The 19,171-nt window shown below is 29.8% G+C and overlaps 1 protein-coding gene across 11 annotated transcripts in view; it reads left to right on the top strand.

Annotated features, from left to right (window-relative positions):
• LOC124425601 (AF4/FMR2 family member lilli-like) overlaps positions 1–19,171 on the top strand; it is a 131,172-nt gene that overhangs the window by 75,620 nt on the left and 36,381 nt on the right. For 10 of the 11 annotated variants that reach the window (XM_046966144.1, XM_046966147.1, XM_046966141.1 and 7 more), the window contains 6 exons: positions 1,290–1,612; positions 10,608–10,806; positions 12,129–12,380; positions 16,845–16,880; positions 17,408–17,610; positions 18,243–18,334. In XM_046966144.1, coding sequence (XP_046822100.1) covers positions 1,290–1,612; positions 10,608–10,806; positions 12,129–12,380; positions 16,845–16,880; positions 17,408–17,610; positions 18,243–18,334 — 1,105 coding nt within the window. The remainder of the gene's footprint in view (positions 1–1,289; positions 1,613–10,607; positions 10,807–12,128; positions 12,381–16,844; positions 16,881–17,407; positions 17,611–18,242; positions 18,335–19,171) is intronic. The other variant, XM_046966149.1, reaches the window with a different exon arrangement.

The raw sequence follows: 19,171 nt of genomic DNA on the forward strand, positions 1-19,171 counted from the left end.
AAAAAAAAAATATTTTTTTCATCCACAAAAATATGTTTTTATCGTCGAAAATAATCAATTCCAGTTTTAAATGACACGACCGATATATCATAGTATTATTAGAAAAATATATTACACCAATATATATATATATACATATATCTGTGTGTGTGTATTAAAAAATCAATGTATGACATATATGCGATACATATAATTGTATCTACAATATAGATAGAGAATAAAATGGGAGCTCAATTAGTTGGATTTTCGTGGCTCGTTACGCGAGCTTGCTTCAGTCGAAATAATAGAAGCAATTTAATTGCGGGAGAACTAGTTTTGTCGGGACGAAATCCTCCCCTAGAATCTCGCAGAAAGAACGATATATAGATAGAGATAGTGAGACCAGGATAGAACGAGATTAGCAGGCAAAAGAGAGGACGTATATTTTGCTTGAACTTCTGATCCCGTTATCGAATCAAAATGAAATTTATTGAGCAAAATTTAAACGAGGAATGAAGAATATTAATATATAATTACTCGAAAAAGTATTCGCACGTTATTTAATATTAAATATAATTTTATATAATTTTATTATAATTTTATTTTATATAATTTTGAAGAAAAGACTTTACGTTGTTTTAATAAATATCAAAAATAACCGTATGTTATGTGAGATATATCGATAATTAAAAAAAAAAAAAAAAAAAAAAAAAAAAAAATAAGAAGAAACAATCTTTTTTTTGCAATAGCAATTAAATAAACAAAATGAATTTTTTACACATTTTTTTATCGAATGCTTTTTTTACAAAAAATTAATATATACACATTTCGTAGATCTGTGTTCGGTCTGATGCATATTTTATAAATATTATATAAAAATCTACCAATTCTAAAACAAATTAAAACGAGTTATAATCATTTGAATATTTATAAAATTGCTAATATATCATAAAAATTAACATTTCAATAGAATTTAAAATAAACTTTGGATAAACGTAATTTTCCGGGATTGTTCAATTTTCTTCTCGATATTTACAATATCCACATAATATAATCAGATGAGCGAAAAAAAAAATATATATATATATATTTATATATGTTCGTAAAAATTATTTTACATTTTTCGTAGAAATTAAAATTACTTCTGTTTTAAATTTATTTCGTATTTGTTAAAAAATTGAAAGCTCTTGTTTTAGATAATAAAATCATTCGACCATTAAATATAATGTAAATTCTTAATTGACCTATTTATTGACCTTTATATTATTGTAATAATTTATTTAATCTATAAAATTTGTTTAAAATTTTAGTACACCGGTGAGAGGCTCGGTGGATGCCGGACAACCTGATCCAAGTCAGATAAGCTCAATGCTAACATTGATGGCTACGAAAGAGAAACAAAATGAGAAGGGTGCTTCGATCAACATTAATTCTAATCACACGTCACTGGTGAAGATTACAGAACCCAGTGAGAAAAATTCCAATGAAACGAAACATCCAACTGGACAAAAAAAACCTAATATCAATGTTACGACAAATCCATTGGATATTTCTTTGGTCGGTGGTCAACCATCTTGTAACGCACAGACTCCGACTGGTACTATGAATAGAGGTCGAGGAAGATCGGCGCCAGGTGAGAAAATGAATTTTATAATTTTCAAAGAGATTCAATTAATCTCTCCTTGTTCGTTAATTCAATATAAATATTTTTCGAGAAGTACGTGAGTGACAAAGATATTGTTTAACGATCATCTTTTAGAATAACATTTTTGATATTATTTCCTTTTTTTTTTTTTCTAAGTCAAATATTTTACATACAGATATTATAGTGATATTAATTATATACATTTGCCCCGTGGAGATATACAATTAGAATTTTTCAAAAGTTCGAGAACGATTGAAATTACGGGACAATTTGACGGATCGAAAAATGTATAATTTTAACCCGTTCATCTCGCATTTATAATTACTTATTAAATAAAATTTCTTTTTCTTTTTTATTTTTATTTATTCTTTCTTTTCTTTTTTTTTTTCTTTTTTTTTTTTTTTTTTTTTCTTAATTCGACTCAATCTAGACAGAATAAAAAATATATCACTCGAGATAACACATTCGACGATCCGTTAATAATCCCTTAATTTGCAAGAAATTTTCAATATTCTCAAAAATACTTTTAAAATAAATAAATAAATAAATATATATATATATATATATATATATATATATGTATATATATACATATATGTATATAAAATGGAGATTCAAGCGTATAACGTATCTGATTTAAATCAAGAAAAGAAACTTAACTGATTGAAGGAATCAAAAGAATTTCAGGTGGATAAACCTTTCTTATATTAGCAATTTATTATTATTGTATGAAGAGTGACTGATATCGGTCGAAGGGAGCGCGTAATTGGAAGTAAAAGATAAAATAAATTCGCATACTCGTTACGTTAATTATACTCGAGAAAAGAATCGAGACGATTCTACGGTGAAACTGTCGTGGTCGGTATTTCGTTTTAAGGGTGCACTAATCGAAAGAGAGAGAGAGAGGGAGAGAGAGAGAGAGAGAGAGTGGGTTATTTAAAGGCTTCTACATTGGACTGAAAGTTCTCTCGAGTTACGGGATAACGGATAATTGACGTTCCCTCGTATAAAGCAAGTGATGCCTTGTTCTCGACATAATCTGATACGGTCCATTTCGTTGGTCCAAGAGTTTATATACATATATACATATGTATATATATATATATATATATATATATATATATGTATGTATGTATGTATGTATGTATGTATGTATGTATGTATGTATGTATGTATGTATGTATGTATGTATCTATACTCTAGAAATATATATATATATATATATATATATATATGTTTGAAGCCGACGATACCTCTAGAATCTCTCAGAGCTTTTCTAACGCGATTAGTTCTATCGTTTCACGTATACCTCGAAGCTCTTTCACAAATTTAGTTCTACCTTACATTTCGATATATTTTCCTCTTTGGTTTGAAGGCGATGAGAGATTCGAATTACTGCGCGTTCCCTTCGAAAAGGAAGAAAGAGTATATATATATATATATATATATATATATATATATATATATATATATATATATATAGATAGATAGATAGATAGATAGATAGACGGAGCAAGGGAATACGAAAGGCAAAGAAAAGGAAAGAAAAAAAAAAAAATAAAGAAACGAAGAAATATAAAATATAATTTGTGACAAATTACAAAATAATTTATTCCGTATTAATCTTTCTTCTTCTTTTTTCTTTCTTTTTTCTTTTTTTATTTTTATTTTTTTAGTAAACGAATCGCATTTACTACTTTTCCCTCGTGTTTTATTAATGATCTCTCGATGAATTATAACTTAAAGAGTTATTAGCAAAGTGCCACGCGGTGGTGATTTATATATCGTGCGATCTTTTTTTTCTTTTTTTTTCTTTTCTTTCCTTTTTTTTTTTTTTCTTCTTTCGCTTAAACTCGATCGAGTCATACATTTTTTTTTCTCTCTCGTTAGCGAGGATATCATTGTTGTTATTATTATTATTACTATTATTATAATTACTTTGTCTGGTAGATACGAACGTTATCTAATATATTAATTTGTATACTAATTAAAAGATTCAAATTGAACGAATGATTAAAAAAGAAAAAAAGAAAAACAAAAAAGTTTTGCTTAAGTTTCCATATATCGAACACTCGATCTTTATCAAAGAAAGAAGAATTTGTCTGACTAAACGATAATTGTTACCACGTTAGTTCGTATTACGATAGAAAAGAGTTCGTGTCTTATGGAACATAGAGCGACCAAAAAAAGTCATTAGACTCTTTCTCGTGAACTTTCTTCTTTGAAATGAACAGATTAAAACGATGGATGATTTTCACTCCGTTATTCATTTGAATTAATTTGTCCGGCATTAAATCACCATCGTTATTATTACTTTTTATGTGAATATCGACATGCCAGTACTCTTTCCTTCTCTAAAACTAGATCGAATTGAATCACTGAGAGAGAGAGAGAGAGAGAGAGAGAGAGAGAGAGAGAGAGAGAGAGAGAGAGAGAGAGAGAGAAACTCGCAAAAGCGTGCTATATACACATAATACAACGTATCGTCGATATCTTGATAAATATGAACTAATTTGTAGATATAGATTTTTTAATACTCGTACAGATATTACTACTCGTTATATACGTTAATCAATTTTTAAATTAAATGCGAAATAGTTCCTAAAAAAAAAGAAGATCAGGGATGATCATTTACGTTATGTTTCAACATTTTTTTTTATATACAAATTGAAAGGACTAAGTATATATTTATATTATTATATATAGAATAAATAATATATATATATATATATAGAAAAAAATATAGAAGAAAATATAATCAACTTTTTAATTTTATTAACTTTTATTTATCGACTCGATCGATAATAATTAATCGATCAAAAAATAAAGGGGGAAAAAATATGTCTCACAACGTCAACAACGAACATTGTCTGCATATCATTTTTTAAATCACATAACACTTTTAATATCATACTATAATTTAATTAATATTATAATTTTAATAATAATAATAATAATAATAATAATATATATGCACATATGTTTCAAGAGAGAATAATTTTTCTTTAGTCAGATATTACAATAATTAATTCTTTAATTCGTCCATGAGACAAAATATTTATCAAGCAATCGACGATATTTATATGTATTTATTATCTTCCAATGTATCAATCTCCCAAATAAAATTTCGTAACATAGAGGAATCGAGTTAGAAGGGGAGAGTTGTTTTGGGATATAAGTTTGGGATATAGGTACCATGGGTTGAGGGGGGGGGGGGGAGGACGAAAGAGCTGCCGCGATAAAACTTTAAATAAAGATCGATCACCCGTGCGAGTAAAGTCGTTAAGTCGTCGAAAAGGGATCTCTAAGGAAATGAATTGATGTTCTTTTCTTTCAGAGTCTCATCCCCTCGTTTCAACCATTCATTCATGGGTCAAGCTCTTTTTCCCGTTTTGCGCAATAGGTATACTAATACACGCACACGTACGCGCGCGCAGCGCATGCGCGCTCGCGCGCTCGCTCATTCGCTCGCTCGCTCGCTGATACACAGACGCACAGAAACGGTCCAGAATTTTTGGACGTAAAAATGTACCTTAATTATCCTTTACCAGTATCAAAAAGAGAGAAAGAGAGGGAGAGATAGATAGAGAAAAAAAAAAAATATATATATATATATATATATAGAGTTATAGATAGATCTGAATGTATGGAAGGGGGAAGAGGGTGTTAGGGAGAGAGGGGATAAAAAAAGAAAGGGACAGAAAAAAAATTGACGAATACGAGTGAGAAAATAAATGAGAGCTCGACAAAATTTAAAAGAATATAATAATTCTTTTTATATAAATCAACGAGAATTTCATTTTTCTCTTTTTTACATTCTCTCGTTAAGTTTCTCTCTCTCTCTCTCTTTCTCTCTCTTTATTTCTCTCCCCCCTCTCTCTCTCTATCTCTTTCTCTCTTTCTTTTTTTTTTCAATAGTAGCGCGATGTTTGACTCGCGTGTACTGCAATAATTGCGCTTGGGCTTTCTTTTCCCTTTGTTTCCGATCGTTTCTTATTTTCATTTCCTTTTTCAATCTTTCTTCTTTTTTCTTTTTCCTTGTCTTTTTCCTTTTCCTTTCCATTTCCGTTCCTTTCCTTTCTTTTCTATTTTTTTCCCCCTATTTTTTTCCTTTTCTCTCTTTTTGTTTCTTTTATTTTATCATTTTCTTTTCTCTTCCTTCGTTGTCTCGTAACCCATCATCCCATAAGAGGGATGCCCGTATGTCTTTTAATCGTAATTATAGAAGAGTAATTAGGAAATTTCGATGACAATACGCTTATGGCGTATAAACGTCAAACCCATCAAGTTTCGAACGCGATCAAAGTTTTCTTACTTTATTACATAGATCGAACTCCGTATAATCTGTTGAGTACTAACTTAGTCGATATATGTAAGTATGTAACTAGATAAGTTTTGCCAAAGTTGAATTGAAAGAGACAACGACCGCGACGTAACGGCCTTGTCTCTCGTAACTTTCCAATGAAAACTTTTCAATGGAGGGAATCATTAACGTCACGATCCAAAGAGTTTATGAATGTCTAACGTTCTCCCATTTAAAGTTGTCTCAAATTTGATGATAATAAAAAAAAAAAAAAAAACAAAAAAAAAAACAAAAAACAAAAAAAAACACAAAAAGGAAAAAAGAAAACTTTTCTCACGATATTTATTTAACTTAATGATTTATTAAGAAAAGGCATACGTATGTACTTACACGATCCTGTTCCCTTTTTTTTTTAATTAATCGTTTGCCACAATGACGCAAAACAACCAGCAGCTCTTTCATGCATATCGATTGGCAATGAGTCACAACACATTCACATTTTTATCCCTTCTCTTTCACATTTCTCGATCAAGGCGTTTGAACGTTTTCATTTTTTCTTTTTTCTCTTTATTCTTTTCCTTCTTTTTTTATTTCTCTTTTTCTTTGCCCTTTTTTTCTTCTTTTCTTTCTTCTCTATCATTATTCGTCTACACACAAAACATATATGCATAAATAAACAGATAGACACACACACACACACACACACATACGGTCACACACGGACACACAGATACACATACATATACGAATAGACAACGAAAAGAAAATATAATATATAAGATACTATTGAGATATTCTCGAAGAAATGTGATCGTAAAGGAAACCAATAATTTCACGATTACTATGTCGATATTTCGACAAAGACAAACACGAATTTCACGATCAGTTTACTTTTTTCTATTTTACATACGTTTCTCTATCTTATAAAATTTACGATCCTGTATATTCCTCTAATTCATTTTCTTTTTATTTATTCATATTTTTCAAATCTTTTCCTGTTTTCTTTCCCCTTTCTCTCTCTCTCTCTCTCACTCTCTTTCTCTCTCTCTCTCTCTCTCTCTCTCTCTCTCTCTCTCTCTCTCTCTCTCTCTCTCTCAGCACATTTTCGTATAACAAAGTTGTTTAGTTTTGCCGAGGCCAAAAGTTTCCTCCTCAACATTGCACCCATGACTCTCGTTGAACTTTCCTTACCTAGATTATCATCTGTGGTGTGTCTGTGTATCATAATCACTCCAACCATATTTCTATTTTTTTTTTTTTTTCTAATCCAGAACCGAGAAGGTACAATAAAAGAAGTAAATTCGTGCCATGAACAAACATAATTCGTCGATAGTGATAGAAAAAAAAAGAAAAGGAAAAAGTAAAGTAATGTAAAGTAAAAAAAAAGAAAAAGGAAAAGAGCATAATAATAATAATAATACCGAGACGAATGTAATTGATAATTACATATTACAAAGACACACTTACACTTACACGTACGTACATGATGCATCGTTAACGCACACGCGTGTTAAACCTCACGATAAACGCAAATAATTATCATTATCGTCGTCATCATCATCATCATCATCATCACCATCATCATCACCATCATCATCACCATCATCATCATCATTATCATTATTATTATTATTATTATTATTATTATTATTATTATTATTATTAATTATTAATTATTAATTATTAATTATTAATTATTTTTATCGTTATTATTATTTTTATTATTATCGTTGTTGTTATTGTTGTTATTGTTATTTTTAATGTTATATTATTGTTGCCTCCGTTAGCAGCGTTCATATTAAATGTAACCCGTCTATATTTTCTCACGGAGATTGTGTTTCACAGAAGAACGGCATTGTCGCTCACTGCCTTTTGATGTTTTCTTTTGATGTTGAGATAATCAGAATCGTAGCTAGAAGATAATGGCGGACCTTAAGACGAATTATTTCTTTTACATTTTGAAATCGGCTTAATTGGTAATAAGAAACGAGTAAGCCATCTTTACCTTCTTTCTCTTTTTTTTTCTTTTTATTTATTTATTTATTTTTTTTTTTTTTTTTTCATTCTTTTTCTTGTGGGAGTATTTTTATTCCTTTTTATTTTTATTTCGTTTTTATTTTATTTTTTGTTTTTTTCTTGTTTTTTTTCTTTTTTTCTTTTTTTTTTATACGTTTTCATTTCTTCACTCTCATGCTCTCGTCATTATTAGAAACGTATCGATAGTACCTCGAATTTACGTATGTATATAAATACGTACGAGATACTAGATACTCGAGTAATATAACTTTTCTTATTTATTCTCTTCTTTTTTTCCTCTTCTTCTTCTTCTTCTTCTTCTTCTTCTTCTTCTTCTTCTTAACTTATAGCTTTTCGCTTATGTAGCGTTTTATACGTCAAAGGACATAAAGTTCAATTTTCGTCTCGAGCGCCCGTCACATGTATATAGCTACGCTACTGTTGATGGTAGAAAGAAAAAAAGAAAAAGAAAAAGAAAAAAAAAATTTCAAACAAATTTTAATAAAAATGAATATGCGCTTGCAAGTCTTCATAATGGCACATATACGGATAAACACAAAATACACGTACGCTACACGCTTCGTCTCTAGCGATAGTACTATGACGATTTAATAAATGTCAGTTGATATCCGGCAAAACGGAGAAAGTTCTCAGACCACGAAATAATAATCGAAATGAATTAAAATCACGAGAATTATTCTCCGACGATTTAACTTTCTCGAGAATATCGTTTATTTTTATTTGTCCTATTTATCTTATACATATCTAGTGGAGAATAATATTTCTATTTGACGCAAAATTCGTTCAATCCAGATATGTAATACGTCTGAAGTTTCATATGCAACAAAGTAGACATTGTATCGCAATAAATTGGGATAGAGTTGATTCAATTTTTTTTTCCTTTCTTTTTTTTTTCTTTTTTTTTTTTTTTTTTCTTTTTACAGTTTATCTTATCCCCATCTTTATTGGTCCGATCTACCTAATATTTTTCTACTTTTCGTTCTCTTTCATTTTACTCCTTATCCCGTTGCACGAAAATATTCTCGAGAATAATTCCAAGAGATATGTACTCTCGCAAGAATTTTTATGTCACCACTTGCAACACGTTATGGCGGAATTGTCGTCGCGCGAAACAGGAGAAACGAGAGAAAAAGAAAAAAAAGTGAGAGAGAGAGAGAGAGAGAGAGAGAGAGAGAGAGAAAGAAAGAAAGAGAGAGAGAGAGAGAAATGAAGGGAGAGTAAAAAAGAAAAGACGAAGAAACAAATAAATAAATGAGAAAGAAAGAAAGAAAAAAAAAATAAAAGAGACTCGAGCTTAAGAAATACAATTGACGATTAAAAATAATTTCAAAGACAATTTCGTGTTCGATGTTACTTTTTTTCTTTCTTTTTTTTTTTTTTTTTTTTTCATATTGTTAATACCTTATTGTTAAGTACAGAAATATTTCTGTACGTACAAAATGTAAATCTTTTTCTAAAGTATACTTCAATGAATTATCTGATATACGATACCAGAATACTTTTCTAATAAATTTCAACTTTATCCCGAGAGAATGAATCTTGGAAACTTTAGTACTTTTAAAAGAAAATCCATTGTTTTCTCTCGGTAATACTCGGAATGACACTATTTCAGTTTATTGAATATTCTTGAAAGGTATTTCTTCAAAATTTTCTACAATATTTCTTTTTATTCAATTTTCTTTTTTTTCTCTCTCTCTCTCTCTCTCCCTCTCTCTCTCTCTCTCTCTCTCTCTTTCTTTCATATTATGTATATCCATCCAAGAAGAAAATTTTTATTGAATCTTTATCGTAAACATAATAAACGAGATAAAACGTTTTCAAATAAATACGCGTTAGTCGTCGTACGACGAGTTCCGACAAATAAGAATCAAACAAATGGATTCTCAAATTTCGCGCTCGGCAGTTCCGTTAGAAGAACACAATTCTTTGCTTCTCAATGTCTCTCGCATAAGGATTCTCCATTAACGTGCGAAAAATGCCGGAGATAAAAGTAATCTCGCTACGATTCGTTCTACCTCGTGAAAAATCCTCGAGCTCCTTTTATCGCTCTCTCTCTCTCTCTCTCTCTCTCTCTCTCTCTCTCTCTCTCTCTTTCTCTCTATCTCTATCTCTCTCTCTATATAACTTACTTTTAAAAGTAAGCTGCCCAAAATAGTGCGAGTAAAGGCAAACGGGGGAGGAGGGAAGGAGGGAGGGTAGAGATGGTGACGAGGAACTAGAGAGAGAAAAAAAAGGAAAGAAAGAAAAAAAGAAGAACAAAAAAGGAGAGGGAGAGAAAAAAAAGAAAAGAGAGAGAAAATCTCGCAGGATTACGGGGAGTCCTTTAGTACAAGAGACAGCTTTTTTTTATTTTCACATATGACACGCATATATATATATATATATATATATATATATACACGCGCGCAACACATACACAGATTTTCGCACAAATCTCTCTAACGAAATGTTTTTTTTCTTTTTGCTGATTTTTTGAAATATCGATGCGAAACGGTGCAAACGAAAAAAAAATCGACAACATCAAAACAATAAAAAATAAAAAAAAATTAAAAAAAATTAAAAAAAATTACAACAACAACAATAACAACAACAACAACAACAACTACTACTACTACTACTACTACAATAACAACAATAAAAAAGGAGGGAGCGCTGGTGGAACAAAGAGAACGACCCAGGCGACGATCGTGGTCCAACAACCGTCCCTCTCATTGGACGCACCAGCTGCTACCATTCTTCTACATCCGGACGCGGATGCAAGAAGACGAGAGGAGAATATGAGACAATTGCTTGATGTTGCGAACACTCTCACCCTTCAGGAAATTCACGACTTCGAAATGAGGTTCGTCCTCTTCTATCCTATTTTCTGCTTTTCTGCTTTTCTCTTGCTCTTCTATTTTTTTTTGTTTTTTGTTTTCGATTTTTTCCTTTTTTTTTTTTTTTCTTTTTTTTCCACGTTCCTTTGAAATTGTTTTTCATTTTCTTTTTCTTTTTTTTTTGTTTTTATTTTTTTTCCTCATTGCCCTTTGATAATATAAATCTCTTTATACTCTTCTATCTCCCTCTCCTTTCCACATTGTCAGCATTTAAACCTCTTCGTCTTCAAAATACTTTTGTTTTATACTTTGTAATTAATCGAACGTATTTTGTATTAACATGCTAATAATAATAATGAAAGATTACATGTAACAGAGGAAAATTGATTGGATTTAATCGTCATGCATACATACGTAAATATGTTTGCCCGGATTTAATATAACGTTTTGTATTTTCTATATTTTTGATCGGTCGATGAATACCCATAGTATATTGCTTTTAAACGAAATCACTTCGGTAATATCCTTAAATGAAAATTTTTCTTTTTTCCTATTGAATCAAAAATAATAATATGAAATAATAATTATTCGATAATTTATATTAGATTAATGATACAAAGAGAAATATTATTTAATTTAATTTCACAATTATTGTCCTTTATATTGTTTTGTTATTTTTAACGAATACATTTGATAACACGTATGACCTTAGAAACAAAATGCGCTGTGTTTGATCGTACAAATTTTATTTATTTATTTTTCCAACACAAATTCACTTGAATCATTCTATTATTCATATTTATTGGAAACGAAAATCGTATATGGAGCATACACAAATCTTGTTTAAATAATATCGAGCTAAATTCAGTGGATATTTATTTGTTCACTTTTTTTTTTTTTTTTTTTTTTTACAAGAAATGTGTATGACTTACATCCAATTTTAATTTTTTCATTTTCCTTCATAAACATCCGATCTCTCTAGAGTATATTTAATTTTCAAATAGTTAGAAACCAACGACGATTGTCGCAAATATTAAATTCAACGTACGTTTTAATAATCCTTTAATAACACAATGGTACATGTTTTAACGCGTCCATTTCGTAGGATGTAATAAAAAAAGAAAAAAAAAAAAAAGAAAAAAGAAAAGAGAAAAGAAAGAAAGAAAGAAATCTAATAAGGAAAAAAAAATCAAATATTAAGCTTTACCAGATCTCTGTTCTAAAAGCCAATCTCCGTTTTTTTTCTCTCTCTATCACCCATTGCCTACCTATCCAACCCGTTAACCTAACCTACCCCTCTAACTCCCGTTATCCCACAATACCTTTCTCTTTTAAATCCACCGAGCAGATATGGAAGTCCACATCACAGTCGTTCGCAATCCGTGAAAACTCCGGGTAGCCGATCGTCCGGTCGGCCAAATTACTTGTGTCTTCCGCAGCAAAGGTCGAGGGTGGCCAGTATGCCGAACACAGGGGTCGAAGAAGAATATTACAGGCTGAGGCATTTCAGTATTACCGGGAAAGGTGTGGTGAATAGAGGCGATTCATTGAAAAGTCGAAGATCACGTTCCAACAATAGCGTCGCATCGAGTAACTCTAGGTGAGTCGTTAACTTCAATCACTTCATCAAGAAGTTTTATATCTAAAACGTTTCCAAAAACCTTTGGAAATTCTCCATTTCACGATTCCGTTATATACATATATATTTATATATAAATATATATATATATATATATATATATATATATATATATGTATGTATCTTTTCTACGTTCCTTCGCATGCTCGTAAACATGTGAACGAGAATAGTCTGACTCGATTCTTCCTTAGGCTCTTATCCATTTCCTTTCTTTAGAAATGATCATAACTTTAAAGTTCTTACATAGAGGATACTTAAGACGAACGAACGAACAATCGAATGAATGAATCTATGAGTGAGAGAGAGAGAGAGAGAGAGAGAGAGAGAGAGAGAGAGAGAGAGAAAGAAGAGAAAGAACGTAACGAATCTACTCGAACCAACGATAGACACTGATTGGTATATGCGATCGATAAGGATAAGAGATCCCTGATTACGTACTTACATACCAGTTCAGAATCGATGAAAAAAAAAGGTGAAACGAGTACAATGGAAGAATTGGAGCTCAGAGATGGAACACATTTCCTGAATGTTACTGGCTGACGTTGCTGACGACGCATACCAACCACGGAGATACCTAAAGTCGATCGTCTCTCTCTGTTCTTGGCTCTTTTCTCTAGATCGAACGCATGAATCTACGTGTGGAGTTGAGGTGACGTAGACACACGCGTTGGACCCTAGAGCATGGCCACAAAACGTCAATGTTAAATTCTTCTATCGTTTCGTCGATGGTCACTCGTCTTTTTTTATCGTTCCATCGATTGGACACATTATCGTTCGACGTATAGACGACCTTTCTTTATTTATTAAGATGTACGAAAGATAGCCATCGAAAAACCTAGAGATTATGTTTCCTTTTATATTAAAACATCTATAACGTGTCATTCATACAGATTAACTTTCTTATAAAATACGAATAAATACTTATTGTTTTATTTCGTAATTCTTTTGTGCTAAAGAAAAATTTATAATTATTTGTTAAATATAGAAAATTAATGAGTTAGTATGTACAATAAAAGAAAAAATTTGACATTTCGTTTCGAAAAGATTTTTTTCATAATTTTCGAAATTCCTCAAGTATAAATGAATTAAAAAAAAAAAAAAAAAAAAAAAAAAAAAGTCAGCTCTCTTTGTATAACATTTCAATTAAAAAATAATAATGAAAATAATATGATATGTGAATAATAATAATGATAAAAAGTTCAAAGAAAAATGTCCACGAAAATGTTCTGATTTCATGTGTTCTATCAAAGATCGTTCTAAATATAATTGCATTGGAATTCTCTAATTTAAAATAATATTATAGGAGAATTAGCTGTATGCGAGTAATCTTTGTAATAACATTTACTTGTTAATTTATATTCAGTATATTAATATATTTACTGTTTATAAGGATAGATTTTTAAAATAGAAATTTTAATCTCAATTTGTGAATATGTAGTACGAATTGAATTGTATAAAGAAAAATATATATATTTTTTTTTCTTTTAATTGTCAGTGAAAATTCATTACGAGGGGGGAGGGAAGGGCAAAGGGTCATCAAATCTAAAATTAAAATAAAAATTTCCTGAATATTTTTTTTTTATTTTCATAAACATAACTTGTTAAGTATGGTATAGAAAAAGAAAAGAAATCTTTCTAAAAATCTATCGGACTACGAGAGAAAAATTGTAAATAACATATAAACATATATATCGTAGGTATGTCATCGATCAGACTCCATTGACCATTACGGGAAGTTACCCTTTTTGCATTGTTATCGTTGCATTTATTCAATGTGCATATTAATCATTGTAATTTTTATCAATACTCTTATCGAGGAAAAAAAAGATTGATGTATAAACATGACCCATGTCATTCTCGTATCATGGCATAAATATATGTATGTTATCAATAACAATACATGTTTCATCTTTCGTTCGTACTCTGATAGATTTTCAAATATAATGCAATTTTTACATCCAAAGTTTTTTTCTTTATTTTATATTCTTTTATACTTCATGGTAGGCTAGTTACGAATGAGAAAGAAAAATGAAACAAATAACAAATTTTAATGGTGTATATTTTCGTCGAAAAGAGGAAAGAAAAAAAAAAGAAAATAAATAAATAAAAAAAAAAAAAAAGAAATAAATAAATAAAAATAGAAAAAAAGCAATTATTCCTGATCCAACTAGGTGTAACCTATTGTATACCTACTCATAAAGTTTCATTAAAATAAGAATTTTCATATAAAGATCATTTACTTTGTTAATTAAATAATTTTTATTTTCGCTAACAATGTAAATAAACGAATGAAATTGTTTTTTTTTTATCATTCTATTTTAACAATAATTAATGAATCACCATTTATACTATTTTTAATTATATGATTACGTTCTATTCTATAAGATTGTACAAATTTGCAAACAAAACAAGTATTGATTGTAGAGGGATTATTTCGTTAAAAACTTTGAGAGTGATTTTTGTGGTCATGTGTGCGGGAATTCGATACAAACAATATCTAGCCACTGTTTAGAAATGTTGTTTTCTTCGGATATACGAGCTTGTTTACGATTTAATCGCTCAACAATCAACAAATATTCCTCTACTCTCCTCTACGTTGTCAAAACTTAAATATCTTACTGCAAAATTTGACAAGTAAGATAATCGAAGTTTACATTATTATATGATCATTCGATTTATATATTTATATAATTTTTTTAATTGTTTTCTTTTTCTTTTTACCTCTTTTATATATATTTTCTATTCTATATATCATCGATCTTATATATATATATATATATATATATATATATATATATATACATGTGTATATATATATATTGACCTGTAGTTTATCTCAAACGAACTCAGGCACGGATTATTGTTAAAATCAACATCGTCGTAATCGTGACGTTTTAGCCAACAACGATTAATCGAATTGTACAAGGTCACGAGTAAAGTCGAAATAACGTGGGACGTATATTGATACTATTCACGTTTAAAGTGAAATCAACAAATTTGATACGTTCCGAGACGTCGTTGTTTCAACAAATAAATATATCTATCTATATACTTTTATACGTTATATATCGACATATATTTATCTATATATCTATAGAGATTTAAACATAAATAACGTATATGTAAATAAATTTCAAATAAGCTCATAGAAGACATAATTAATCAATTTGTATGAAAAAGGTATACTTATGTACACACATACGTTTATATAGACATGTACAAATACTCGAACAAATGTTTGCTCGTATTAAATACACGAATCGGAAAATGAGACAAAAATGAAAGAAAAAAAAAAATGAGAGAACTAAAGGGAGGATAAGAAAGACAGAGAGAGAGAGAGAGAGAAAGAGTGAGAGAGAGAGAGAGAGAGTGAGAGAGAGACAGAGAGAAAATTGCAACGTGAATAGATCGTTTGCGTGTGATGTACCATGCATGTAACATACGCACACACGCTTAAGCGTGTAGGGGTAATAGAAAGCGTACGACAAGTTGCATGATACATGTAGCTTTCGAACGATTAATTGGATTAGTTTTCTAGGAGCACGCTAATACGATTATTCGCGCGGAAAAGGAAATATTGTTCTATCTCTTCGACGATATTAATTACGTACCATTCGCTTTACCGTTGAATGTTCGATACGAGCAATTGGAACAAGACTCATGTATTATCGTACACCATTATACGAAAAAAAAACCCAATACGCGCGGACGCATTAACACATGCACTAATTCATGCACGTATTCAAGCACGAACATACGCACGTACACGCACGTACAAACATTCAACCTCAAGTTATTATCTTATCTTTATTTTCTTTATACGAAAGAAATACGATCTCCGTTATTTCTTATTTAGAAGTCATTTAAATGACGAAAAATCGACGTTTTTTCATTCTTCTTTTTTTTTCTCTCTCTTTTTTTTTTTTTTTTTTTTTTTTTCTTTGCTTTGGTTTTGCCCGTAAACCTTTTTTTTAACGATGATTTTAATTTTTTTCTCATTTCTCTTCGACTTTCTTTCAAATCCTGATCTCGTCGACAATACGTCGTGTATGTCAGTCAAATACCGTATTCAATTTACTAATTAGTCTCGAGGAAACCACAAGGGGATACACACGTCATACGCACGTACACACATATACATAAGCGCGCACGCGCTATTTCCTCGCTATCGATCAATATTTTTTCTCATTTTTTGATCTCTTGTTCTGGTTTGTTGTCTCTTTTTTCTTCTACTTTTTTTCTTCTTCTTCTTCTTCTTCTTCTTCTTCTACTTCTTCTTCTCCTGTTTTTTTTTCGTCTTCTTTTTGTACTTTTTCTCCATTTCTCTCTCTTTTTATCTGTATTTTCTTAAACTAATTAATTATCCCATAACAGTTCTTGCTTTTTCTGCATAACACGTAGAGATTCTCGCGCCTTCTGTTTCAGGGAGATTTTACGAGAATCCAAAGCGGTTGCTTATAGGTACGCTCGATCCCTCATTTTTCAGTAATAACTATTATTTTTATTATTATTATTATGATTATTATTATTATTATTATTATTATTAAATCCATATTAATTATTATCTACGAGATATGAATACGTCTGTTGTTTTTTGTATCTTTTTTCTTTTCTTCTTTTTTCTTTTTCTTTTTCATTTATTTCTTTACGACCTCTGGACAAAATATTTTTTATCTACTTACGATAATATACTTACACACTAATATATAATAATATTTTAACACGCCCGATATCTGTATACGCGTATAATGTAATCGTGGGCGGGATCAGTGTGCACAAACTCTGAACTTTGACAAAAAAAAAAAAAAAAAAAGAAAGAAGAAAAAAAAAACGATTTAAAAAATGGTCCAGATATCTCGTTAGGTCATATTAAAAAGGAGGAAGAGGATAAATGTTGTCTCTCTTCCTTCTAAACAGCTCGGATCTATTCAGTAACATTCTCATCATTTCTTTTCTCTTTTTTTTTTGTTCTATCTTCTTCAAAACAGTACAGAACATCTGACGGCATCGTATCCTGGCTCGGCACGAAACTCGGCTGCGGGTTCACTCGCGAGTTCACGCGAGAGTAGCGCATCTCAAGATCCAGCACCTTATCGAGTTCTGATGCTTGGTGCACCCGCGGTAGGAAAGAGCTCTCTCGTATCCCAATTTATGACGTCGGAATATTTACACGCTTACGACACATCCATCGGTGAGTACACCATATTCCTCATCGATCTTCTCTCATAATTTTCTTAAAGAAATCGTCGAAAAAAAAAACTATATACGATTGAAATAATAATAAAATTTAGGTCGATTTCTTTTCGATATATATATTTTTTTTTTTTCTTGCCCAACAATATTACGAATGAATATAATGATTGTTATAAATGATATCCAATGATTACATGTAATATCATTATTGGAGATATTATTTCGAAATAAAGCAGATTACGTAAAAAAAAAAAAAAAGAAAAAACAATAGAAAATCGAAAATGAAACAAGATTTTAACAACAATTAGAATTTATGACAAAAAATATATTGATTTTTATTTGATTATTTTATTTTTTGTAAATTACATTAAAAAGGACAAAACAAAAGAAAAAGGGAAAAAGAAAGAAGAAAGGTTCTTATATCTTTGAATAATTTAGAGGTATTTTTACTTAGGAGGTACTTCCTTACTATAGATATCACGTTTCACAACAAAACAAAATCATAACTTAGCACGTATTTGATACATCCCAGGAGTGCCTACGTGGTCTTAACTTGCTATGTGTCCTTGTACCTTCGTCCTTGCGTGACAATATCGTATATAATGTTAACATTTTCTCTTTCATTTACAGATGACGAGTCCGGTGAGAAAACAGTGAGCGTGCTATTAGCCGGCGAGGAGTCCGAGTTGACGTTCATCGACCATTCGTGCGCGGAAATGACGGTAAGTTTTCTATTAAGAAAAATACAAAAAGGAAAAATAAAATATTTTCAAAAGAAAAACTTATGATATGAAACAGATATTTCTTTTTATATATAATTAATAAGATACTTTTTATATATATATATATATATATATATATATATATATATATATATATATAAATTATTCGATTGAAAAATTAATCGTCCGACGATGGATTGAAAAAAAGAAAATTGCGATTAATATATTAATAATAATACTGAAAATAATAATAGAAATAAAATGGAGATTATAATAATAAAACGATTCGATGTATATACTACTCGTTGACGAAAAAAAAAGTAATATCACGTGCTTTACGGAATTCATATTATTCTAAATAATTTAATCGTTCGCATAAAAATTTCATTAAATTTTAACACTTATCCAAGCAACTTTTGCATTATTGAAAACACAGATAACAATTGTAAATATATATCACAAGTATGAATGAAAGATAGAAAGGATTTCATTGTGTTTCATAATTAAAGAGAGATAATATTATTATCATAGAAATCATATGGAATCATATTCACGTTCTAAAACTTAAAATCCTCAGAAAATACATTGTGATTTTACGAAATTTATCATGTCGATATTATTTAAGTTAATTAATTATTCCATAATTCAAATTAAAATTCTATTAAATTTTAACGTGTTAACATAACAATAATCATTTCTTTTACTTCAGAAAATTTAGATATCTAAGTACATACATCGTACCTATAAACATACAATGAAAGAAGATTTATCATCGTGGATGTATTAAAAACAAAAAAATATATAAAATGCGTAAGAATCAAAACTTTTTTACGTTCT

This window comes from Vespa crabro, chromosome 7, assembly GCF_910589235.1.
Source record: "Vespa crabro chromosome 7, iyVesCrab1.2, whole genome shotgun sequence".
NCBI classification, from domain to species: domain Eukaryota; kingdom Metazoa; phylum Arthropoda; class Insecta; order Hymenoptera; family Vespidae; genus Vespa; species Vespa crabro.